This window comes from Nanorana parkeri, unplaced genomic scaffold (genome assembly GCF_000935625.1).
Source record: "Nanorana parkeri isolate BGI_ZX_2015 unplaced genomic scaffold, ASM93562v1 scaffold47, whole genome shotgun sequence".
Taxonomy (NCBI): Eukaryota; Metazoa; Chordata; class Amphibia; order Anura; family Dicroglossidae; genus Nanorana; species Nanorana parkeri.
Genome location: NW_017306315.1, coordinates 719402 through 745512, shown reverse-complemented (window position 1 = coordinate 745512; position 26111 = coordinate 719402). Strand labels below are relative to the sequence as shown.

Genomic DNA, 26111 nt, shown 5'->3' with positions numbered 1-26111 from the left:
CCTTCATAGTATTATCTGAGCGGTAGGATGTATACCAGGAGCACAGGCAGTACAAAAATGTAGTCAGGCTGAAAGTACACTGTTGGACTGTGGGGCTTCGTGTATCAGAGCAACTAGTAGCGAGAGATAAACTTCAGGCAAGCGTTTCCGGGCATACGAAGGCATGTATGCAAGAGTAGGCTTGCGCTGTTATGATTCTTTAAAGAACTAACGTACTAGGTGAGTGCTTTACACTCATCCTCATAGTTCTAGCTGACTTGTGACAATGAAACGGGTCACAGGTCGGCTCAGTAGATCAGGAAGTGAGCGAACACATGCCGGTGCTCGCTCACTTCTCCATCCTGTCACTGCAGAGAGCCGTGACAGGGGAGGGACTGGATTCCCCCCTCCCCTGTCCGATCCTCCAGCGCTGACTGGAGGAACGGACGCGGCGGGTACAGCTGGCTCTGCCTCTAGATAGCCAGAGACAGCTGTCACTCACGCAGCTGGGTGGATCCAGATATAATGATCGGGATCCGTTTCAGCGTCTCAGTATAGCGCAAGATACTGAGCTTTGGGTGATGGGAGGACGCTAGTTTGTGTCCTCCCGTTACCCTTAGGAGAACTATGGGGAAAAGCCCTAACCCCATAGTTCTCCTTTAAATTTTAGTATTACTTTTTTTTTTTTTTTTACACACAACTTTATTGCTATTACACGGGGGGCTAAGAAGCCCACTATGTGATAGCCAATTTACATGGCAGATCCTCTTTATGAAGACATCGGGGACTGGAGAGTGACACTGAATGCAGGAAGTGATGTAATATACATCACTTCTTGCATTCGGGGACCGAGAGGAGATCAAAAGGGAATTCGTATACTGAACTCCCTTTGATCTCCTGTTCACAGAGCCGTGCCGGTCCCAGCCGCATCGGGCACAGCAGATCTCGGGACCGGCAACGGCAGTGACAACTAATACAACCGATCGCTTGAATGTAAAGCTCCCGGCCGGCCTTGTAAGCTGCTATATATATTAGCAAATCATAAAAAAGCAAGTTAGGTACCTGGTAACTTCTTTTCCAGGAATCTTCCAGGGCAGCATCTGAGAGAGAGAATCCACCCACCCAAACAGGAAACACATCATCCACAATTAAAATAAAAAGGGCGGTACAGCCCCATCACCTCAGTATTACAAAAGAACCGTAGGTAGAAGGACCACCAGATAGTAATAATGCAAAAAATGTTGAACCACCTCCCTCAATTACCTTGTGAGGCCCAGGGGAACTCAGAAAAAAACAGTGCTTAAGCCGTCTAAGGGGTTGATGGTTGACAAAATATAGGCTGCAAGAAGTCTACAGCATGCCCAAGCTGTCACCCGAACCTACTAGTAGTTTGCAGAAGGGAAGTAAGGTGTTGACATCATGGTACAACCCTTTAAACTACTTGTCATGGGCTGGGAGTTCTATTAACCAATCACCCCCAAGTAGTTAGCCTGCAACTGTGTAGTTGCAGCCCCAGACGTGTAATCCATTAGGGTTGCACTGAACTAAGTACTGTAAATTTATACAATTGCCGAAAGTAGTAACTCAGGGATATTTCAATGCTAAGATAACTATATCCCAAACCAGTGATACAGAGTAAAACTGGTCGTTCCGTAGAAGTATGGTTACACAGTCCATAGAGAACGAACTGTGATGAAATGTAGATGCTGAGAGTCATACTACATCGTAACCCAAAATGCTTCCAATAAAGTGGTAAATCGGGTATTCCGTACCTTCGTGGCATCAGTAAACCGCGAGCTGTAGCTCGCGGTATACTGAGCTTAGGGTAACGGGAGGATGCTAGTTTGTGTCCTCCCGTTACCCCAAGGAGAACTATGGGGAAAAACACTGATCCCATAGTTCTCCTTTAAACCCAGTGAAGTTCCTCCATAAAGAGGTAAATGGGATAGTTTGCAGACAGCATAGTCATGCAAGGGCTTACAGGTGCTCGTCTACCAATATATGCATCAAACTGTGCAAGAGATGTAGACCAGAGAAAAGCCTCCCCACACCTGTGAGGCAGACACACCTAGGCCGATACTATGAATGGATCGGCTCAGCCTGTGAGCAGTTGTAGACTGGAAGAAAATAATCCTCACCACTGAAAAAGATAGATGCTGGCTCTTATATAGAGAGGCAGACTTAACCATATATACACATATAGGAGAGAGTGAAGTAGAATAAAAGCTTTAGAGGCTGTTCATATCTGCCAAGGAAGTAAAGCCTTGAAGATAAAGTAACCTCATCCAGCATCTACCCTTCTGTGGGATTTGCGTCGTTAGGCTTCCATGCTCTAACAGGCAAGTAAAAGGAAGTTCCCTTAATTAGGGCTGAAGGAACATTCCGCAGCCCCCGCTCAGGTGAGAGCAATGATAGCCCTTCAGCTTATGAGCTCACAGCCAGGTGGTAAATCAGAGTTGCCAACACCAACAAAAAACGTTTTAGCCCTGAGGCACAATACATCTGCAGCACTATCAAGTTTTGATCATCATGCACAGTCTCTCCTTGTGAACCATCTGGAAACAACCAGAGCATGCACCTAAAATTGGTGTGAAATAAACCTCTAGTGCTTATGGACACACCAATGTTTATTTGCAAAAGGAGTCTGGAAAACATTTACCGGCCTAGGTTTGCCTTGCCCTTGGCTGATGACTCTCCTTATATATGTTCCAACACAAAAAGGAGATTGCCAAAAGCGTGAAATTGGGGAAAATCCCCAATACTCCTGCGTAACACTAACCCCAGTAGTGTAGGAAGGAGTAATTCGGTTGCCTATTGTCGGGGGTTGCTGCTTGCAGATTGAAAAGGTGTTTGCACTGCAGCTCATGCCTCCAACTAGCCACATATCACACATACAAAACGTGTGTTAAGAGGCACCACAACCCTCAGCAACCAACACCCAAAAGGAGGATCACCTCCCAAGGCCCCCCCCCCCACTGTGCCCTGACCACAGAATGGGGGGGTAGGAGGAAGGAGACTTCCCTCTAAGCCTCCAACCTTCCTTTGGAGCCATTAGTGTCCGTGAATGACACAGCAGAAATCAGGCTGCATGGTTTAGCACTGCCAACCAGAGGAAGCCTTGTGGAAAACCTCATGTTCATGACTGCTTGTGGCTCCGTCCCTCGCCCGTTGCACTCCCTCCCTGGCATCTGTGGATGCTGGTGCCAGGGGTACTCACCACTCTATCGCATAGCTGTCCATTCAAGGAGGCCCTGGATGCTACAGGATATGAATATCCACAACATGGCAGCACACATAGGGAGCATGGATGGCAAACCGCCCCATTCAAGGCAAGGCAGAGGAGAACTCTGAGCCGAACCAAATGTGAGTAAGGGAAAGCTCTGCTAGAGCCGATATGCACCCGGGGATGGTTGCTTTTCCTCAAGGCGGATAAGAAACCTCAGGGATAGATGGGGAGGAGGGTCCCATAATAGAATAACCTGAAGGTTAATCCTCGGACAAGCCCAGGCATGCAACCCCCCAGGTCCACTGTCCCTGATTCATGGGGGAGCACACACTGGGAGGCCCCTGCAACTAGCATGCAGGCCTATAGAGAAAATAACAAACGGTTACGCTGCTCCTGTTAGGCCGGAGGAAACAAAAAAAACTGTGGTGGGGCTGTACCGCCCCTTTTATTTTAATTGTGGATGATGTGTTTCCTGTTTGGGTGGGTGGATTCTCTCTCTCAGATGCTGCCCTGGAAGATGACTTGGGAAAAACACAGAGCCATGATTTTTATTAATAGAAGCTACAGCATTTCATCTTTTGCTGATCAGAATTATATATGAACCTAGCTCCTTCCTCTACTATCAATAGGATGCACAATACTCCTTACATAGTTTTACTCACCTCTCTAGTCTTACTGCAAAATGGCTCAGCCATAGGGATGTGACAAACGCCTGCCAAACAGTGTGCTCCATCATAAAATGTCTGCTCTCTCTTGGTAGTCCTGTAATCAGAAGAAGAATAAATTAACACATCTTTAAGACATACATAAGGCTCAAGGTTCACCAAAATTTAAATTCCCTTCATTATTTTATACCATGATCATTTTCTCCTAAATATGTTGAATTTACAAATATCACTTATAAATTCCCATACCATGCAACCAACTATTTCATTCATAAGTGAAAACCTTGTTTTCTCAGAAGTCATTATTTTATCTTCCAAAGTGCTTATTTGTTTCCATTTCAATAGCCAACTCCCAGTGACCAGTTTCTTTAACCAGTTGATATCCGCGGTGGTAAACCCCCTTCCCATCCAGGCCATTTTTCAGTATTCAGCGCTGCGGTACTTTGACTGACATTTATTCCGTCATGCAGCACTGTACTGAAATGAATTTTATACCCTTTTTTGGGGCAGGTTGGAGCTTTCTTTTGGTGGTATTTATTCACCACTGGGGGTTTTATTTTTTACTATATTAAAGAAAAAATTACCGAAATTTAAAGAAAAAAACCCAGTTTCCCCTATATTAAATGATAAAACATTTAATATTACCCAATTTTTTGGTAAAATATAAAAGACGGGGTCACGTCGGGTAAAAAGACACCAAACATGTCAAGCCTTAAAATTACGTGCGCGCGAAACCTCAAAAAACTATAATACCCAAAATTGGCCATAGGCGACGCTTTAAAAGCTGTTACCGCTCATCAGTTTAGTGTTATCAGTGATTGATGGCCCTAAAATGATTGCTCTCACTGCGACGTTTAAGTGGCTCCGTCGGCTAAGGGAAGGGGGGAGGAGTCCGGTGACGTCGGTGTCCGTGACGTCAGCGGACTCCTCCCGCCTTCCCTTCGTTAGCCGACGGAGCCACTTGGGCTGGTGATTTGTCGACACTGAGAACTTAGAGTTCTGCGACCGCTTCATTGCTGTGCTGTATGTGTATAGGCCAATGTAGTTGGATCTGTATGTGCGTTATAATTGAAATTAAATCGGAAAAAAACCCGAAAAATTTGATTAAATCGAACACGAAAATTTTAAATCAGTACCAGCCCTAATATTATTTATATATAAAATATATATACACACACACACACACACACACACACATATATATATATATAGAAATAAATAACGCATACATACATATACACACACACCTCAAAAATATTAAAGGAACACTTTTTAAATCAGAGTCTAGCATCAAGTCAATGAAACTCCTGGGATATCGATCAGGTCAGTTAAGTAGCAGATGAAGGAATTGATGGCATTGAATGGCCCCCACGCTCCCTTGACCTGACTCCAATAGAACAACTCTGGGACATTATGTCTCAGTCCATCTGACGCTACCAGGTTGCACCTCAGTCTGTTCAGTAGCTCAGTGATGCCCTGGTCCAGATCTGGGAGGAGATACCCCAGGACACCATCCGTCGTCTCATTAGGAGCATGCTCCGACTTTGTACAAGCACGCAGGGGCCATACAAACTAATGAGTACCATTTTCAGTTGCTGCAATGAAATTTCAGCACAATGGACTCAATGGACTAGACTGCTGCATCATTTGTTCGCTTTGATTTTTGGGGGTGTCTTTGAATTCAGCCCTCTGTAGGTTGATGGAAATGAAAAATGATCAAACGATGTGGCATCCTTTCGTTCCTAACACATTACCCAGCCCAGTATACAGCAGCTATCCACCATGATATTTTTCCCCATTGAGATCTGATGTGTATTCAAAGTGTTCTTTTAATTTTTTTGAGCAGTATATATATCTATATCACCCCTTACAGTGGGGCTACCCCTGCACTGCAAGGGTTAAAGTGATATTAAGGTCAAAAGGTTTTCAAGCTTTTTCAAATACTGATTAAATCACTTACAATGGATGGTGCTTCTTATTGTTTATAAGTTTTAGCCTTCTGAAGAATCAGCTGGTCCGCTGAGCACTGATCCTGATATCCTGTTTTAGGGTGGCTCCTTTCCCTTGCACGATCCTATAGAGCCACCCTTCTGTGCGCTAGTAAGCTGTGCGTGTCTCCACAAACAGACAGCAAAGCTGGATAATCCCCTGCTCCTCCTCCCTTCTCTAAGCTAGTAGATGGACAGCTACTGCCTGTCTGGTACAAGATTACAAGGGCAGAGAAGCCGAGCTGAGAGAGTTAGAGTAGTTGTTTGGAATACTTTGCTGGGTAATGTATATTTATTTGCCCTGAATTCATTATTGAAAATAATATGTTTGAGGAGTGTAATATAACTTTAAGTGCTTATCTTGTCTAATGCACTCAAAGCTGTATTACTCACCTGATCCTCAGTCCCTCCGGACTGCTAGATTAGTCCCCAAAGCCTCTGGCAGTCTAAGGACCGTTGACGTCATCACATCTAATGTAGGTCCATTGACTTGCATTAGACAAGAGGATGCTAGGGGACTGCAGGACCAAGGATAAGGTGAGTATATCTGCTTTGTTTTCGCCCCCAGAGGAAATGAGCACTTAACCCTTGCAGTGCAGAGTAGCTCCACTGGAAGAGTAATTTCTTTTTAAATTCTTAACCCATGTGATCATCTCTGATCTAGCTTTTACAGGCAAAATACCTACAACATAAATGCACGGGAAAAAATCACCTGATACATGACGCAATACTGTCAGTGAATTTAAAGAATTTATTTTTTTGATCATAGAAATGCAAACACGCGGTAGTGAAAATATGTTCTGGGTAATGTTTATGTAAATTGAGCTTAAAGCGTTAAAGCTCCAGGCACCAATCGAGTGCCAAATAAAAGCCAAGCTTGCTCTTTCAAACATTACTCCTTTAGGAGATAGCTGACACAGCAATATCATCCCCTCCCTGGAACTGGCTTGTCTTTTGATTTTAACAGAAGAGACAAGTCCAGACATGCTTCAGACAGAGGAAACATAGTGGCATAATGATGATCAACTCTTGCTTACTAAAGAACAGAAAAAATAAGTTCCTGTACAAGGGTTACAATGATACAGTACAAACATTTCAACTTAAATATATAGCCTTGTGTAATTAGTAATATGAAATGTATTTTAGCATGTAAAAAATCAGTTTCATGTAAATATCAATGTAGGGTTAAAAAAAAAAATTCTATACAAAGAGATAGATTATATATATTATGACACTCAGACACCAACAAACATGGGGTCAATTACATTGCATCTGTCATTAACCCTTTCAGTGCCAGTGGGCCCCTCTAAACAGACTCCTGGCGGCTATAACTGAGAAAGACTGGCAAATACCCTTTCACCGTTCTCCCTGCTGAATGGAGCTGGAAGTGAAGTTGATTGCATCACTTCCAGTTCCTTGGCTGTCCTTCTGTGCTTGAATAGCTTCTTTGCAGTGGAAAGGTGACACTAGGGGTCTAATAGACCCCTAATGTCACCACAAAGAGAACCTGTCACCACCTAATATGCTATCACATAGGGGGCTTGGGAGCCCCCTCAAAGTCCCTCACACGCATAGTAGTACAAACACACGTCGGGGGCGCCTACGTATGAAAATATTGAGTGTGCTACACACACGTTAGGTATCAGCGCATGCGCCAGAGTGATATAAATAATTCTAGGGCCAAAATTCATGATTAACTCTAAACTGTAGGGGCTTTTAACCTAGGGACAATTTAGGGTACCGTATTTTGTCACTGTTTGGCGCACAACATTTTAAGCTTGGCATGTTGGTTATTTACACACACACACACACACACACGATACAAAATGTTATAAATTGAGTTGCAGTTTAGTGAGTATTTGATCCCCCACCAACCAACAATTCTGGCTCCCACAGACCGGCTATGTGGTACACAGATGAGTCCTGTCAATTTAAGAAGGTGCTCCCAACGACCAGTTGGGACCATTGCCTCCAAACAAACCATTGGTAACACAATACACTGCCATGGTTTGAGATCCTGCAGTGCCCGCAAGGTCCCCCTCCTCAAGGAGGAACATGTACAGACCCGTCTGAAGTTTGCCAATTAACATCTAAATGATTCAGAGAAGGATTGGGAGAAAGTGCTGCGGTCAGATGAGACCAAAATTGAGCTCTTTGGCATTAACTCGGCTTGCCGTGTTTGGAGGAAGAAAATTGCTGACTATGACCCTAAGAACACCATCCCTACAGTCAAGCACAGAGGTGGAAACATTATGCTTTGGGGCTTTTTCTCTGTTAAAAAGGTACAGGCTGACTTTGCCGCATTGAGTGGCCAATGGACTGGGCCATGTATTGGATGAGAACCTCCTTCCCTTAGCCAGAAGACAGGTCATGGATGGGTCTTTGAGCATGACAATGACCCAAAACATACCACCAAAGCAGCGGCTCAAGAAGAAGCACATTAAGGTCATGGAGTGGCCTAGCCAGTCTCCAGACCTTAATCCTATAGACAATTTATGGAGGGAGCTGAAACTTCGAATTGCGAAGCGACAGTCAAGAAACCTTAAGGATTTAGAGAAGATCTGTAAAGAAGAGTGAACCAAAATCCCTCCTGAGAGGTGTGCAAACCTGGAAACTAACTACAAGAAACATCTTACCTCTGTACTTGCCGACAAGGGTTTATCCACCAAGTACTAAGTCATGTTTTGCTTGGGGATCAAATACTTATTTTACTCGCTGAACTGCAACTCAATTTATTACATTTGTATCATGTGTTTTTTCAGGATTTTTGGTTGACATTCTGTATCTATCCTTTAAAATACACCTATGATAAATTATAGACCTTTCATTTCTGTGTAAATGTCTGCAGGGGATCAAATCATTATGTGTGTGTGTGTGTGTGTGTGTGTGTGTGTGTGTGTGTGTGTGTGTGAGACACACATACATACATACACTAAAGCAGTTACATACAGACTGACACACACTGCTACATGACACACAGCCACACAGGAAAGCCTTTATGCAGGTCCAGTAATGGGGTAATCAGTATTATGGCGGCATCATAATTAACATAGGGAGGCATATAGACCCGTTACATTGCACAGTACAGATTGCAAACACTATTACCTGCCTGACCAGCTCTGCCAGAAGAGTATTTACTTTGTTACTGATCCAGCACCAAGATGGCACCTCTACACAAAACCACAGCAATGCCGGAAAAATGCACTTTATGAGTGTTGGTGTTGCAGTTTACCAAAGCTCACAGTAGCGCACTACCGTGTGTTGCGGGGCCCTACGCTGTAAAAGCAGTGCTTGATCATTTTTTTTTGGTTCGACAGCCCATTCAAATGAAATGCAGTCACAGTAGACCGCCATAGTGTGAATGGGTCAAAAAAAAAAAAAAAAGTGTAAGAACATCTGTGTACTTTGATCTTAGGGTAAGCTTGACCTTTTAGAAACTATATTATACATCTGGCTGAAATTTTTAGTATTGATAGATTTTTAAACTTCCAATAACCCACTTTTTAAAAATAATCCATGAGGTCAGTGGTTAAATGCAGTTTACAGGATAGAAGTTCACCTTGCCAACATACTGTAACTGCTGCAACTTCAGCTGTTAGCCATATGTGGAATATAACATGGGTGCAAAAATTGAAAAAAGGGCCTCAGTCATGAAGGGGTTAAAGTAGTATTCAGCAATGGTGACCTCTAGTGGTTAGCAAGCATTACTTCACCTTCTGGTTAAAGCGTAACAATGTGCAACTAAGGTGAACTTGACTGAATTAAACTGGACACTTGTTTTACATAATGAAATCCTTTTCAAAGTACATCGTCACACAGCACTTTTTGTTTCACAGAGTGGGAAAGGGTTAGAAGCTCTGTGATAGGGACAGAGCATCTTAAGGAGTTTGACTGACGACTCCTTTCCAGCTGTGCACTATCCCCACTTGCCGGCCTAAAGAACACAATACATGGAGATAAAACCGTAACAGAGGTCCCCACTGTATCCAAAACAACTAATATGAGTGAGCTAAACTTACCTCCCTGCCAAAGGCATACGGTTTATGTCAGAATAGAGACGTTTCCAGCTAACCAGTTCAGTATGCCTTGCATCCTTTGCATTCCCTTTTGCTACAAACTCATGACCCTATAGTAGAATAGGACCCCCTGACTCTGCTGAATAAATGAATAGCTATTTATCAAAGGCTGACAAGCACTGGAGTGCGTTCTGCAGCGCATTGTAACAACACACCGTAGTGCTTGATTTTTTTTTCTACTTTACATTACATTCATTGTACTCTATGCACAGCAGAACAGCCGTGTTCAGGGAATATATCATATGCGCAGGCACCTGTATACATCAATGCACAAAGCATCGGCGTTTACTCATCCATGGCCGCGTACAGCCATTCACCTCAAAGCTGGCTTTACGTGCCACCTGCAGCTCCCCAAGCAAGTAAATACCCCAAGATTTTACACTCAAGGCTTACAGACGTCTATTGCACGAGTGCTTACATTTTTGTGTTTCACCGTTTTGCAAAAATGCACAATTTAAACTTTAACAGTCTTGTGTATTTTAGAAAGTATATGGTTTAGGGGGGTCCTTTACAAACTCTAATAGTAAAAAAAAATGAAAAAAGTAAAACAATTGCAAAATTGGTCTGGCCAATATATATGATTAACATCTAGAACTTGGGCTATTAAAACATAAAAATATTATTTTATCCCCTTATCTTGCTTTGCTGCTGGTCTGTGGCTTGCTATTTAGCACCGTTTTCTCTTCAAGGTTTTTCCCTCCATATTACAGTGCCCTACTTCAAGACTGGAAAAGATACCAAAAAGAAGGTTCAATTATCCATTACATGATTTCAACATGTGATTCCCATCAGTTTTGTTTATCATTCATTAAAAAGAAGCAAGCACATAAAGTACAATGAGGTGCTTCATAAAAGCGCCAGACATTTCAGTTATTAAAGTGGCAGTATGCTCATACCACTGCTTTGTAAGCCATTCCCTTACATTTCTCACACGATTCAGGAACTATTCACTTACTTCACTGCAAAATCAACGCACTTGAGCAACAACTAAACCACAGAGAAATGTCTCTGGACTAATTACAAAAAAGTATGTACATACATACAGATAGATAGAGAGGCACTGGTAAAGATTAAGCACTAGGCAATGCAAATGCATTGATCAAGGGATATTTGAATACTGGACATCTTGGGCTTCAGGGGCAGTAAACAGGTTGGTAGACTTATTTATTAAGGAAGGGAGTAAAGTATACAAACCATAGTGACTAGAATCATGTTTCAATGACCTAACCCCCCCAAAAATGGTTGCTCTAGGTTTCTGCACGTCACCGATGCTCTCATCATTGCTTATTAAATACGATGATATACCGTATTTTTCCGTCTATAAGATACCCCTATGTATAAGACGCTCCCAACTTTTCTTACCCCAAATTCCGAAATCAATATTTTAAATGGTATAATGCATCACACTGACCTCAATCACGTTATGCTCAGACATTACAGTTCCGGGCACTGGCTACACGCTCTCGAGCGCCGGCTGACATCAGGTACAAAAGATTTATGATCGGATTACAAAGACAAGATAACAGTTTTCCTCCAATCATAAATCTTTTGTACCCGACGTCAGCCGGTGGTCGGGAGAGCGGATTACAGAGCCACTCTTCCCAGCAACAGCTGATGTCAGGTACAAAAGATTTATGATTGGAGGAAAACTTATCTTGTCTCTGCAAGTTTCAGTCACGAGGCTACGGTAGTTTGCAGTGGTATCGGCACTTTCGCAACCGCGGTTCTCCTCTCGGCCCCCGTGTATATGACGCCCCTCTATTTTTAGGTAAACATTTTAATGAAAAAGTAGCGTCTTATACACGGAAAAATACGGTAGTAAGTATTTTAGAGGTCCTATCACAGAAGGTTAATGCTGTGACATAATGCTTCCATGATAAAAAGGTACATAAAAACTCAAATGAAGTAATGGTAACTCCTCCCTGCTCCTGAAATCCAGGATTTCTGCAGAAGATCAGACCCAGCTGCCTTCTCCAACTCCCACCCTATATTTACAAACAATGCAGGCAGAGAAGTAGCAAGTGCATAAAGGGGAATGGGCGAGGTATATTTCTGTTTAAGGGGAAAAAAGGACACGCGAACACTCTAAAATGCAATAACACAAATCATAGTGACTGACTCCAGTATGTTTCCATAAAAAGCAATATGGCAGGTTGGCAGACAGCGATTGTGGCCAGAAATTATAACAGGGAAATGGGCATAACAAATGGCATTTTATTAACTGCTTCATGAGTGATATACTAAAGGCGTCGTGCACAAGGGTCTATCATTTTATGTAGGCTCTTGTTGGCATCGATGTATAAAATCTTGTCCGTACACTGAAAGAATGTTTGTGTGTAACATGTGTGGCAACGTTTACATGCACACAGAATATAGCATAAACCAGCGCTTCTGCCACTTTAATCCTTCATTGCTGGACACAGGCATTTCTTGCTAAGCCACGCAGCCTCCTTTATTGCTAGGACATTTGTACCTTACATGCGTAAGGTGTAAAATGCGGACCTTTTTTACACTGCAGAATGCAGCCCTAGATTACTGATCTTTGTGTAGCTGGGCACATCGAATACAATACTGCTGCATTTAGCTCATAAAAATTAGATATTAATGAAGAGCATTGCACGCCCATGTGCATACAGAAAAAAAACAAAAACACCTGAGGCCAAGACTTTACGTGTAACAGAGTAAGTCATGTTCACCACACTACAATTCATCTTTTGAGCTGTGGAATGGCAGGATTCCATCCATCACAAGATTCTGAGACTAATCTATACAGCAGGATTAACTTTGCCCTTTTTGAAGAAGAAAAAACACAACATTTAACAACCCGTGACTACTGTAAAAAATTAAAAGCAGTCACCAAAAACAACACAGATGTTTTTTGAGCACCCTGGGGAGGCCAAACAACTGGTGAACAGTAATATGCAAATAGCAACTATAGCGAGGAAGTTGGTGTTTAATTCCGCTTCTTCCCAAATCTCTGTATTGGTCCAGCAATGTCATAGAAGATAGATGGGGCCAAGCAGCAACTTTGTAGCCGACATTTCTGAGTGCTCTGTGTTCTATAGGAAGTGTTCAAGTATGTTCAGGCACCTCTGGGTGTCTGAAATTCAATTATATGTCCAGCTTAGGCACTTCACGTGTTTACTTTGACAATTGAGAGTTTAGTAATTGTGCAATGCTAGGATCATAGTATGTTATATGAAGTCAGGTACGCTAGTCTTACAAAGCAGAAAAATATGACAATTATGGCAACAAAGTACTGCTCAATTTGCTGAATTCTAGAAATGCCAGCTTCTGAAAGAAAACCCACAAAAGTAAAAGTTTCTCCACTTACCTATCGATAAACTGGTCAATTAAAACAATATCTCCGGGCTGAATTTCTTCTCTTAGTGATCCACAAGCTGTGGTCACCAGTATATGAGAGCAGCCTTCCATTTTCAGAGCCCAAATATTGGCACGAAAGTTAACATTTGTTGGAGAAATCGTATGCTGCCTGCCATGTCTGAAAGAAAAAAACAAAAATCAGCTCAAATACTTTTAATATTAAGAATACACACTCTTTGGAGAGCACATTTTTGGGCACACAGCAAGCCAACTGGATTTGGTGTGACGCTCTACCTCTCCTTGAAGCTTTTAAGGCCTTCCCAGTCCAGATGGCAGATATTACTCCAGCAAGATTTGTACTTGCCTTCAGTTTTCACTACGGAGGAATTGTAGCCCACTATTTCTTACATTATTTGCAAAAAGTGAGGGGGAATCCAAACTTTTACAGTAATCACCTGAACTGAAGGAGAGGAGGAAACCTTTATAACGGGGGATAACTGTTCTGGTGGCAAATTGAAGGTGAAGTTTCCTTGATGGGACAGTGACAGCAAATAGATAAAATTGACAGGGGTTTTAACCACTGCCTACTTTATCCAAATCTGAATAAAAGGGCTTGGCTGTGGATGCTGTGGTTTTCTTCAGCGTGTGCCAAAACAAAGAGCACTCAGTGTATGCAAACACTGACTTTATTAAAAAGCTGGTGCTTGACCCCACCCTTAGGGTTAGTTCACACCAGATGCAGCGCGTTCCGGCCTGATTCTGGCCAGAGCGCACTGCGTCGCATTGTGGCCGGCTCACTTTTTTGCGTGGCAGGAGGGGGCGTGGTGGACCATTGAAGTGAATGGCACCGTAGCCACGCCCCCCGGCCACAATGCGATAATGCTGCAAGCACTATTTTGATCGCACCGGACCGCAGGCACAATGTGCCTTGCGATCCTGTGCAGATGAACGCACGGGATCATCTGCACGGGAGTTTGTAACAATGAAGGACCCTGCCAGTTTGTAACAATGAAGGACCCTGTAAATGTTTGTTAGTAGTTAGGGTACTTGAATGCGTTTTAAAACTAACTCCTGAGTTTAGTGTCACTTTATGGAAATCATGGTATTACAGTGGTATGAAGGAGGGGGCGATAGGAGAAACAATAGTGGTCTGTTGGCTAAATCCATTCGTGCCCACTAATTTCTTTTTTAATTATTATTAATATATTACAGAAGTAGTAAGAAATGGATTATTAATAGTCCAGCTGACATAAGGCTGATCCTGAGGACAGGGATAGAATGAATATCCAGTGTGTGACCTGTGCTCCTTACATGACCATACAATTACTATTTTACAGAATTTATACAGCGCCAACAGTTTGCGCAGCGCTTTACAATATAAGGAAGACATTACAATTACAGTACAATTCAGGACAAGATGGTAAGGAGGGCCCTGCCCATGAGGGCTTACTTACTGTCTAAAAAGGGAGGGGGGAGTGATACACGAGGAGGTAGCTGTGTGGGGATGAATTGTTTGTTTGATAAACGTGTTCTATGCTTCCTGTTGACGCCATACATTTGAGGCAGTGTGCAGAAAACCGCAGCTCAACGGACATGGTGTGAACAAGGCTTCAGAGTTTGCAAAGCAATACACTGAATGTTAGGATGTGCTCTGCTTCTCCAGGAAGAGAAGGTGTGTGAGCACTTCCTCAGACTCCTTTAGCTACATATGTGTACAATTTTTTTTATCCTGCCGTTCAGGTCTATATTCACAGTACTGCAGGAGAGCAGCATTCTAAAAACCTGGAAAACTAAATGTGCACTTGCCACCTATAAGTTGCAAGCAGTAAATCTTTGATTTACCTGACAAAAAAAGGAAAATATTTGAAAGAAAGGATTTTTATAACCTGAATGATTTATTCTGGAACATAATAAAGAAAATATATATGGGGAAAAAAACCGGTCCATTTACATTATAATTACCTTGCAAGTAACACACAGTCCACATTCTTAATCTTTCCTAAGATCAAAGCATCAGATGGCTTGAAGATAAAATAAAAAAAAGAGAATTGTTTATCGAGGTCACAAATTGAATACACTTGGACAGGATAAAACCTGCATTACATGGGTGATGTTACTGTCATGCAACTGGAATTAAATGGTAATTAAGCAAAGAGTTTCACAATTAATTGCTTCAACTGGTTCTCAACTGACTGCTGCTGTGATTAACCTGTGAGAACCTCAGGAAGGTTTTAACCTCCCCAACAAGGCTTCTTCTCCCTGAAGCATCTTTAAATATTTTCTGCTGAATATTAGAAGCTGTTCGTGGAGGTAAGAACCTACAGAAGTCTCCTGTTTTTTCAGTGCAACACAGACTTTGTTTATGTAGTTGTAATAAAGTCTGACCTTCCCATTCAAAATTCAGTTTGAGAAGGACATATTGAAATACTCAGTGTTCTCAGAGCAGAGAATGTATTTTTCTTTTCTGAAACATGACACTAGCAACTCTCATCCTAAACGTGGAGCAGAAATAGTGGTCTTATTATAGGGGCATTTAAACGGAGTTTCCAGGAAAACTTTTTGTATTATGGATCCCCTTGTGTAGAAATGAGGAAGGTTCTCCCTCCTGCAGCTCTGGATAAAGAGCTGCAATTCCATATTGTATTGGTAGTACTCTGAAAAAAACTGGTATTGAAGTATGGCCCGTTCGGCATTTGTCTCCCGAGCATGCTAAAAACCAGCCGAAAACCGTACGATTCTCGGCTGGTTTTCTAACATGCTCCTCAGACAAAAGACGTGCGACCGTACAGTAGAAACGGTCGCACGTCTTCATTCACACTGCACGATTCTCGTACGATCGCGGGATTTCCCGCGATTCTCGTACGAGAATCGTGCAGTGTATGGGCACCTTTTACCTTCCTTCTCATTTACAGTAGCTTCAGCTGTGAGGAGAGGATGAGATTTGTGTGTCAGGTAGAGTAAAGCTGGCCTTACTCGAACTGAATTTTCTCCTGCTGACTCTGCCACAATTCAACTAGTGTGTGACTCCACTGCGACTCCTTTGTTTAAAAAAAGTATAATCAACGTCACCGGACTCCTCCCCCCTTCCCCACGTTAGCCGATGGAGCCACTTGGGGAAGGGGGATGAGTCCGGTGACGTCGATGTCCTTGACGTCACCGAATATCCGACGGAACTCTCGGAAGACCCGGAAGACGGCGGAGAGGTGAGTACAGATCAAAAGAATTTTGATCGATCAAAAAAATTAACGATTAATCGTTAATTTCCGCAGCCCTAAAAAAAATACTTTCAATAATATCCTCCCTGAATGAGGACCTTCAAAAAGAGAATGCTAACTTACAGTGGAAGAGGGGGCTGGGCATTGCAAAAGGGATAACCATAAATATATTGAATAATAATAACCCTATGAACTAACCTATATTAATTGTTATCAAGGTGAAACTAATTCTACCTGCCTAGGAAAATCTAGGTAACTGGGAAAATAGAGGAGAGAGTGGCACAGTGACAGTTCACAAACTAGTGATCAGCATCATTGGCGGTCTGTGATCTGATCAGGATCCATGATAATTTATTTCTGATTTTTTTTTCTTCTGAACATTGAAAAGGACAGTATAGTGGACTTTGCAGTAAAGATCAAATGTGAAAAAGCAACAGCATTTAATCAAAATTTAACAAAAGACAGAACCCTTTAGCATATACAGTATCTATCTCCCCATTATCACTAGAGCAGTAAAAATGTATACCTTGCCAAACGGTGTATCAACATACTTCTCACTTCTGCCTTCCAAAATATCTGGATCATCCAATCCTGACCCACCAATTATTCCAACCTGTTCAAAAAAAACAAACGCAATTCAATTATGTTTACATTCGGTGATAGCTACAGATGCAGTCAGTTATTGAGACAAATAGCATAAAAGGGGTTTTCACAAAGGTTCAAAAGGTTTTTGTTCATTAAAGACAACTTTTTAATAATAAAAAAGTATTGAGAATAAAATGTAACCTTTGTAATACTGAGAGTCGGAGTGTGACACTGCAGCAATCACAAGCCGGCTTTATACCAAGGGCAATGAGATCATAACTACTGATTCCTCCCTTCTCTGTTCTTCTGGTGCTCATTGAAGGGACAGACAGGGGAGGGGGCAGTCCCAGCTGGTTCTGGATCTAGAGAGGTAGAGTAAGCGGTCAATGAGGCAGACAGGTGGATTCCGAGAATAGTGGCTTCAGCATGGCTCTAGTAGGCCACTATATGCCGAGTTGGGTCACAGGAGTACATTAGTAAGTGTACTCCTCTGACCCAAGAGAAAACGAATGCCAAAAGAAGGTTTGGCTTCACTTCTTTTAAACACTTGAATAAACACTTGCACACAAAATGTGTATACTGTATAGTAGAAAAAATATCTGGAATGGTTAATACCCAAATGCATTTATTCCCTTTTGGATGGCGTGGGGAAGGGTTTCAGACCCTGTTGGGTATTTTCCTTTACTATACGATTCCCATTGTGGAGGTTTCCCTTTATTCCTGTCCTCTAGACACAAAAGGAACACTGCAGAGTGGTGGGTCTGAGGGCGACAGGCCAAAGACAAGGTGTGCACTGCAGAGTGGTGGGTCTGTGGGGGGACAGGCCAAAGACAAGGTGTGCACTGCAGAGTGGTGGTTCTGAGGGCGACAGGCCAAAGACAAGGTGTGCACTGCAGAGTGGTGGGTCTGTGGGGGACAGGAAGGAGACAAGGTTAGCACTGCCCAGTGGTGGGTCTGTGGGGGGACAGGCAGGAGACAAGGCGAGCATTGTAGAGTGGTGGGTCTGTAGGGGACAGGAAGGAGACAAGGTTAGCACTGCACAGTGGTGGGTCTGTGGGGGGACAGGCAGGAGACAAGGTGTGCACTGCAGAGTGGTGGGTCTGTGGGGGACAGGAAGGAGGCAAGGTTAGCACTGCACAGTGGTGGGTCTGTAGGGGGACCGGCGGGAGACAATGCGAGCACTGTAGAGTGGTGGGTCTGTAGGGGACAGGAAGGAGACAAGGTGAGCATTGCACAGTGGTGGGCCTCTGGGGAACAGGCCAAAGACAAGGTGAACACTGCAGAGTGGTGGGACAGGCCAAAGACAAGGTGAGCACTGCAGAGTGGTGGGACAGGCCAAAGACAAGGTGTGCACTGCACAGTGGTGGGTCTGTAGGGGGACCGGCGGGAGACAAGGCGAGCATTGTAGAGTGGTGGGTCTGTAGGGGACAGGAAGGAGACAAGGCGAGCATTGCAGAGTGGTGGGTCTCTGGAGGGACAGGCCAAAGACAAGGCAAGAATTGCAGAGTGGTGGGACAGGTAAGACACAAGGCAAGAATTATAGAGTGGTAGGTCTCTGGGGGGACAGGCCGAAAACAAGGTGAGCACTGCAGGGTGATGGGTCGGTTGGGAACAAGCTGAGAATTAGAGAGTGGTGGGTCTGTGGGGGACAAGCTGTCCCCCGTGCGGGCCTGGGACCACCAAAGCGGACCTGCCCTCTTCGATCAGAAGGAGATCAGCACACTCCCAGCTGCTAAACTCCCCTCCATCCACTGGTCCCGGAAGTGATGTGCATTACACCACTTCTGTTGTCACTCTGCAATTTCATCCGCTGTTGTAGCCAGAAGAAGCAGATCTCTGCTTCATCAGCTTATTTGGGGTCCCCAGGTGACATTGGGGGTCTAAGACCCCTGATATCTCCATACAGCTGATGTCACACACCAGCTCAAACTATTGGGAAGAGTTTTTTTTACTCTCCCAATAGTTCTTTAATGAATATGAAATGCAAGCAATGTGAATCCTTGTGTTTTAAAACAGGACAACGTGATCCCCCCAGCAATGAAGACACCACAAGACACTCCCTATGCTACACTAAAACAGACAGAATCTACAGCAGCTGTGCATTGTAATCAGCTTCTCTCCTCCGCTTCTTCCGTTAAGTTTTGAAAATAAATGCTAGAAACTGGTCGCTGTTTGCTTTCCAGTCACTTCCCTTTTGTGCAGAATGAGAATACTTTTGCAAAGCACTTGATAAAATATGTGCTACATCTCTGCTCTATAGGTTAAATGTGCATTTCAGCTAACATAGAGAACGTTAAATAAAGATCGGTACGGTAAGGAGATGAGAAGCGTGCTTAGTCAGCAGAATGGAATGCGGCACATCCGAGGAGACGCAGTGTCAGTGTGACAGCAGGGCAGACTGGCTCACTTCCAGGATGCTACCCTCTCACTGGTACATACATGAACACACACTACTATTCCTGACACTTCCCTCTCAGGAATGGAACGCTCAAACAACACACAAACAAGTGTCGTCACCAACCTTGACAGAGAGCGCGGCCATAGCACGAGGCAGGGAGAGCGCCGACCTCCTGTGAACGCCGGAAATGCGTGTTGTCTATCTTGTGCTGGAGGTAGCGCTCCCTTCATATGCTCACAGGATGCTGGAAATATGCCTTTGTGTAATACACAGAGCTGCTTCCCGCTAGCTAAAAAAGCTTTTTATGAGGATTGCCAAAGCTTTCAGCAAGTAGCTTATATCATGCGGCGCGCGCGAGGGGGCGTGTCTGAGCGGACGTCTAGAGACGCCCGCTCAGATCTAGAGAGCTCCAGGCCGGCCGTTTTTCTACTTCGGCCGGCCCGGAGGCAGTTAAAGGGAACTTGTCATTATTTATAACATCCAAACAGGCATACTTGGGGCGGGTTAAAGGATTAGTTCATAGGTTTGCCACCTGTCCAGGATTAACCCGGACAGTCCGGGTTTTGACTGCTGTGTTTCGGGTTGCGGAAGTGAATGTGGCTGCAGAGAGCTGAGTGTGATGTCAGCCTAGTAGTAGCCCTGATGGAGCAAATCATAATTCAGTGTGGAAACCTACAAATTACAGGGTTATTCACAAAGCTGCCGAAGGCAGCCGAACGAATAACCCAGCCGAAGTGAAGTGAGCCCAACACTGGCTATTCACTTCAGTCTTGTACGGCTGATTTCAACCGTACATCGGCTAAAATCAGCTGTACATTGGCTGCCTTCGGTCAGCCGAACATGCTCTGCATGTTCGGCTGAGCCGAAGTGCAGAAGGAGTTCCAATCAGCCGATCCAACATCTGGATCGCTGAGCCAAAGCTCCGGCAGCTCACTCGCTGCCGTTCGCCCCTATTCTTATAGGAGCCAAACGGCAGTGAGTGAATAGCTAAATGCAGCCGAGTGGGCATTCAGCTTAGCTATTCTGCTTGGTGTTTCCATGGTACCGAGCAGAATAGAAAATCAGTGAAAAGAGTCAGACGTCACGGCCGGCTCCGCCCAGTTGTTATTGTTCAATGACAGATCAGCGTCCCCAGGTCATTTGGGGACGCTGATCTGTCATTACAACTGGGTGGAGCGAGCCATGAGATCACGGCTCGCTTTGCCCAGATGTCATTTGTGGGGAGAACGGCCGGCCCTTTGGCAGACCGTTCTCCCCGCTTCGGCTGTCACTTCGGCTCAGTCGAGCCGAAGCACATGCCTTCAGCTTGGCTGAGCAGCTCAGCCGCCTTCGGCTACTGTACGGGCCCTTCAATTCGACTGAGCCAAAGGGCTCCAGCGGTCGAAGGATCAGCCAAAGCTATGGCTGGAACCTTCGGCTCTAGTGAATAACCCCCTTAATGTTTTGGTGACGAGTGTGAACGAAAATGGGTGTCTAAATAACGAGGCAGTATGTTCAAAATACTCTTTTATTGCAACGGTGAGCTGATAACTTAATTGTTGCTACCATATGAATATATTCATTTCTATCTCTTCCTCAGATAATGCAGACATCTCAACTCTCCTGGACGTTCCGGGAGTCTCCTGCTATAAGATAGCGGCTCCCTCTGTCAATCAGCAGAGATGGACCTGAATTTCTCCATCAGGTACTCCTCTGTTGACTGGCAGCAGCAGAGAGCGGGTGCAATAGCCAGCTTGCTATTGGCTATTGCAAATGGAAATAGCCAATGGCAATCTAGCTATTCATTCCAATGCTGTCTGTTTTTTTTTTATTCTGACAGCGGGAGCTATCAGATAAAAAAAAAAACAGCACATAGGAAGGGAAGCATTAGCTCCTCTGCTATCTGCTATCAGTTTAGGGAGGTGCTCTCTCCCCCATCCCCGCGGATGGCGGGGGAGAGGGCACCTCCTTGAAATGATTTTTTTCAGGTTGGGATGCCTGGATAAGGAAACATCCATTTCATTCATAGCCACATCAAATATGCCATGGCTCTCAGTTTTCCCCCTGGAATCTTCCTCCATTTTGCTTAGAACTGTGCAGCCGAAGCATTCAGTGAAGCTGCTGCAGAACAGCTACGCAGCACTTGGATAAGGAACTGAATGCAATTCAGGTAAAGAGGAGAGTAAAGCTTTCTTCACATCAGCGGCGGACTAAACCGCAGATCACTTTTTATCCCCTGTTCACACCCAGGCGTTTTGAATGCTAAGCACAACAGAACTCTCTTTCAGTTCAATGGCCCCTATTCACACCTGAGCGTTTTGATCCGAGCTGTAAAACGCTCAATGCTGGAAAAACGACATGAGCTTCTTTTCTTGTCAGATTACAGCACGTTTGGCCCCATAGACTTCAATGGAAATGCCTGCAAACGCACAACACAAGAGTGTTGCACATTTATGTGTGCGTTTCTGTCCATCAACGAATATCACGAGCACACCAGACTGATGATTACAGCAAATAAGTGTTCATTTATTGACATATGCTGTCTTTAATTTGCCTGTGCTTTCGGGGACACACAGGGTCCCCTTCATCAGGCTCAGAGAAAGGGCTTGCAAATGAGAGACAGCATACGTCAATAAATGGACGCTTATTTGCTGTAATGATCGCTCTGGTGTGCTGATGACATTCTTCCATTATCTAGATGTTGGCAGCACCATCGGCAGTCATTTCAAGCAGCCGCTTGCGTATCCATATGGGAATCCCGGTAAGCAGTGCAGCAAGGATCTTTTTTCTTGTAGGTGTGAATGTAGCCTGAGAGGGCAGTAGAGCTGCGGCTTGCAGATGTTCAGAAAGTGATACTGCTGCCTCTTGAATGCCTGTTTTTTTTTTATACCAGGGAAGATTTTACACTCCTGCCCACACCCATGAAAAGCAACATGCTTCCACATTTTCGTCTCATCATGAAGCGCAGCAATTTGTATGGCTGCAATGCTAACCAAGGAGAGGCCTAATGTTATGTTAACACTATAGCAGTGACCTGCATTTATATGCACAATAAAAACAGGTCACCTATAAGGCACATACCGTAGAAGAGAACTGTTTTCTATGTCCACAACTCCGGTTTGGTGTAGAAAAATGCTTACATGCTGTGTTTTTCCTGCAGTACACTGGATGGCACCAGAGTTCACTGCAGTACACCACGCCGCTGTGCAAAGACCTGCATGGAGTGTAGACTATGTACGCTGTCAGTAAAGTTACAGAAATAAAGTAAACCATGTGATTCAATGAATCAGCACATCATGCCACCGGCCTCACACACCACACCAGCATGCACGATAAGGCCTCATTCACACGCATATGCACATCTGTACAGCATCCACGTCCAAAAGTCTGTGTCCGGGAGGGACAGGTCCTGCATGTAACTGTGTGCATCTACCTGTACATCTCTACGACAGGATGCAGCTGTATCATATGCCAACCCAAACTTGCAAACTTGCACATCTGTACAGGTACAGATGCATGCCCTTGGACAAAGACAGGCTACACACAGCACCTGTCCTTCCCAGGGCGCAGGCTTCTGCAACCTAGGCAGATGTGAACATCCATGTAAATGAGGCCTTAGGTCACGTTCACACCATAAGCCATGACTAATGTTTTTCAGCAACTTAACTATGACAGTCACCACTAGGGCACATAGAAAACAATTGAAACCAAAACATGGCGGTGATATAGGGTGCACTGTGAAAAGTTCAGGACACTGTTGCACCACAGGTCAGCGCAGCACACCGCGCTGCTGTTCAGGGACCTGAATGGTGTGTATACTTTGTACACACCAAATAAAAGGTACAAATAGAAAACAGTGTGATGTGCTGAAACAGTTAATCATGCACGCTCCCGCCTTGCCTCAGACATACACTAGCCCGCATACTGAGAGTTTTAGTGTGCAGACTACTGTGAATGACCCCTAAAGCTAGAAAATCTAGCCATACACAGCTTGAATTTCAGCCATTTACTACTGAATCAACCAAAATTCCAGCTGAGTGGGCCTGTCAACACCACTCAGCTTGACTGATTCATAAATAGACTCAAGTGGGAGGAAAAATGTCAGTCGAAACGGAACTGCGTCCAATCAAATGGAGTCACTATTTGGGTATTCTGACAGCCATGGGTGTTAGCTGTCTAAATACCATAGCCAGCATGGGAGATTCCCTCCATCATGCTCTTTACTGTAGCGTAGATGAAGGAATCTATTGAATTCAAAGTGGGGGGAATTGATCAACACTGGGGCAGACAAAATCTGGAGCAGCTGTGCATGGCAACCAATCAGCATCTCTCCTTCATTTTCAAATCTTAACTGAACAAACTGAAGAGAGAAGCTGATTGGTTGCCATAGACAACTGCTCCAGATTTTGTCTGCTCCAGTTTTGATAAATTCACCTCAGTGTATGTGACCAGCCTAAATATTTACCTTTCCCGCACTGCCAGAATGCAGCTCCTTTCACTGAAGTCTGATAAGAAAATAAAACTTCAGATATTTAAAGGAGAACTATGGGGTTAAGTCTTTACCGAACGGGAGGGTAACGGGAGGACACAAACTAGCGTCCTCCCGTCACCCTAGGCTCAGTATACCGCGAGCTGCTGCTCGCGGTATACTAGACGCCGCAGTATACCGCGAGCTGCTGCTCGCGGTATACTGGGACGCTGAAGCGGATCCCGACAATTGTGCCGGGATACGCCCAGCTGCGTGACTGACAGCTGGCTCTGCCTATCTGGAGGCAGAGCCAGCTGTACCCTCCCCCGTCCGTTCCGCCAGTCAGCGCTGGCGGAGCGGGGAGGGGGGAATCCAGCCCCTCCCCTGTCACGGCAGAGAGCCGTGACAGGATCGAGAGGTGAGCGGACGCCGGTATGTGTTCGCTCACTTCCCGATCTACTGAGCCGACCTGTGACCGTCTCATTGTCACAGGTCGGCTAGAACTATGAGGTGAGTGAAAAGCACTCACCTCATAGTTCTCCTTTAATCTGCTGTGTTGCCGAAGCGCTTACTGGTTCCTAGTGCTTCTCTTACACCATCAATGTTCTCCTGTTATGACATGGAGGTCAGTGGAATGAACCAGTGAACACTGCAGGGGACATGGGTAATGACAGTCCCAGAAGTGTCGGTTTCCCAGGAGTCTTCAGCAGAGAATAGTGAATGAAGTGGCGTTCTGGTGACCCGAGCAGGGGGAATAGTAAGCATCATTCCTTTCCAGGTTTAAGTGGAATATACAGTGTATATACTATATATACACACACATATATATATATATATATATATTTTCATTACTATCATTGTGCAGACAATTACAGTAATAAACAGGTACATTGCCATTGTCAGACAGCAAAGTCCTTTGCAAGCTAAAACCATTTCTCTTCTGGTCAAATGTTTTTTCGATAGGGAACATAGCTCAGTAAGTCCACTAGATGGAGCTGTTTTTTGAATATATACCTAATGAGGAACATTTGACTTGAAAAGAAATGAACAATAATTTTTGCTCCATTCTCACAACAGGCGGTTAACTCACACAGAACAAATGTACCTGCTGTTTCGCTGGACAAAAAAACTTTACAATTAGTTTTTTAAATAAACATTAATGTGTGAAGCCATCAGTTACCAGGAAAAAGACACATGCATGCTTAATATAGGGAAGAGCAAAGAACAATGAAGGGGCCTTAACCTTTAGCAAGCACATTGAAGTGACAAAATTGTTTGCTTTGCTGAATGTCAGTTTTTAAAAGAAATCACTGCCCAGAGAGATACAGAGGCTGCAACTGTTACCTTCTTTCTGAAAACTAGAGCTGCAGCTAACGATTATTTTCATAATCGATTAGTTAGCCGATTATTAACTTTGACACCATCATTTATTTAACAAAAAATACACAAATGCAGCGTTACAGACAAAAAGTTTACTTCAGAATAAAATGGAATGAACATTTTTTGAAGTCACACTGCACTGGAATGCATGTGAAAAAAAACAAAACGGAGTATTGTAGTATGCGATGATACTCACTTTATTTTTTTATATTTTATTTTTATTTATTTTTATTGACTATTTTTATTTTTTTTACTTTACTGTTGGAAGCTTCGGGGAGATAGTTGGGGGTCTAAACAGAGCCCTGATATTTCCCTTTTAAAATAGAAAAAGAGATTGAGGACACAGAGCCGCAAAAATGTTCTTTCGCCTATGTAGGCAAAAATTCTTGCACCGGCCCTGGTGTAATTTGTTAACTTTCCATAAAATTCTGGTAAAACAAAAGTAGTTTTGTGTTTTCTTTGTCATGATACATAATCCACATGAAACATTTCCTGACACTCTCTTCATGTCATTACATAGATATATTTTGAGTATGGTAAGAAGGTTCAATTACAAAGTCATTGTTTATGCTGTATTTCCTTCTGCATAATGAGAAGGAGATCCTAACTGTAACGTGTCATTTAACTTTGTGGCTTCCTCAGATGAAGATCAACTGAAGCATTCTGCTGTGATATAAATACTTGTTTACTGGAGTTCAAAGGGTGGTAATATAAAAGCATAACAGAGGAAACAGGAAGAGATTAATAATCGACCTTAGAAAGACTATTAACACAATAGCATTTCTGAATACCCTAGCCTTTTAGCAGAACGTCTGTGAGGCCTTTGCC

The 26111-nt window shown here is 43.8% G+C and overlaps 1 protein-coding gene across 1 annotated transcript in view; it reads right to left on the bottom strand.

Moving 5' to 3' along the window:
- MTAP (methylthioadenosine phosphorylase) overlaps positions 1-19649 on the bottom strand; it is a 34451-nt gene extending 14802 nt beyond the window's left edge. Inside the window, exons 1-6 of the mRNA XM_018573439.1 lie at positions 19580-19649; positions 17000-17086; positions 15221-15279; positions 13269-13436; positions 3864-3967; positions 3809-3824 (exon numbers count right to left, since the gene is read on the bottom strand). Coding sequence (XP_018428941.1) covers positions 3809-3824; positions 3864-3967; positions 13269-13436; positions 15221-15279; positions 17000-17086; positions 19580-19600 — 455 coding nt within the window. The 5' untranslated portion in view covers positions 19601-19649. The remainder of the gene's footprint in view (positions 1-3808; positions 3825-3863; positions 3968-13268; positions 13437-15220; positions 15280-16999; positions 17087-19579) is intronic.
- Positions 19650-26111: the final 6462 nt, after the last annotated feature.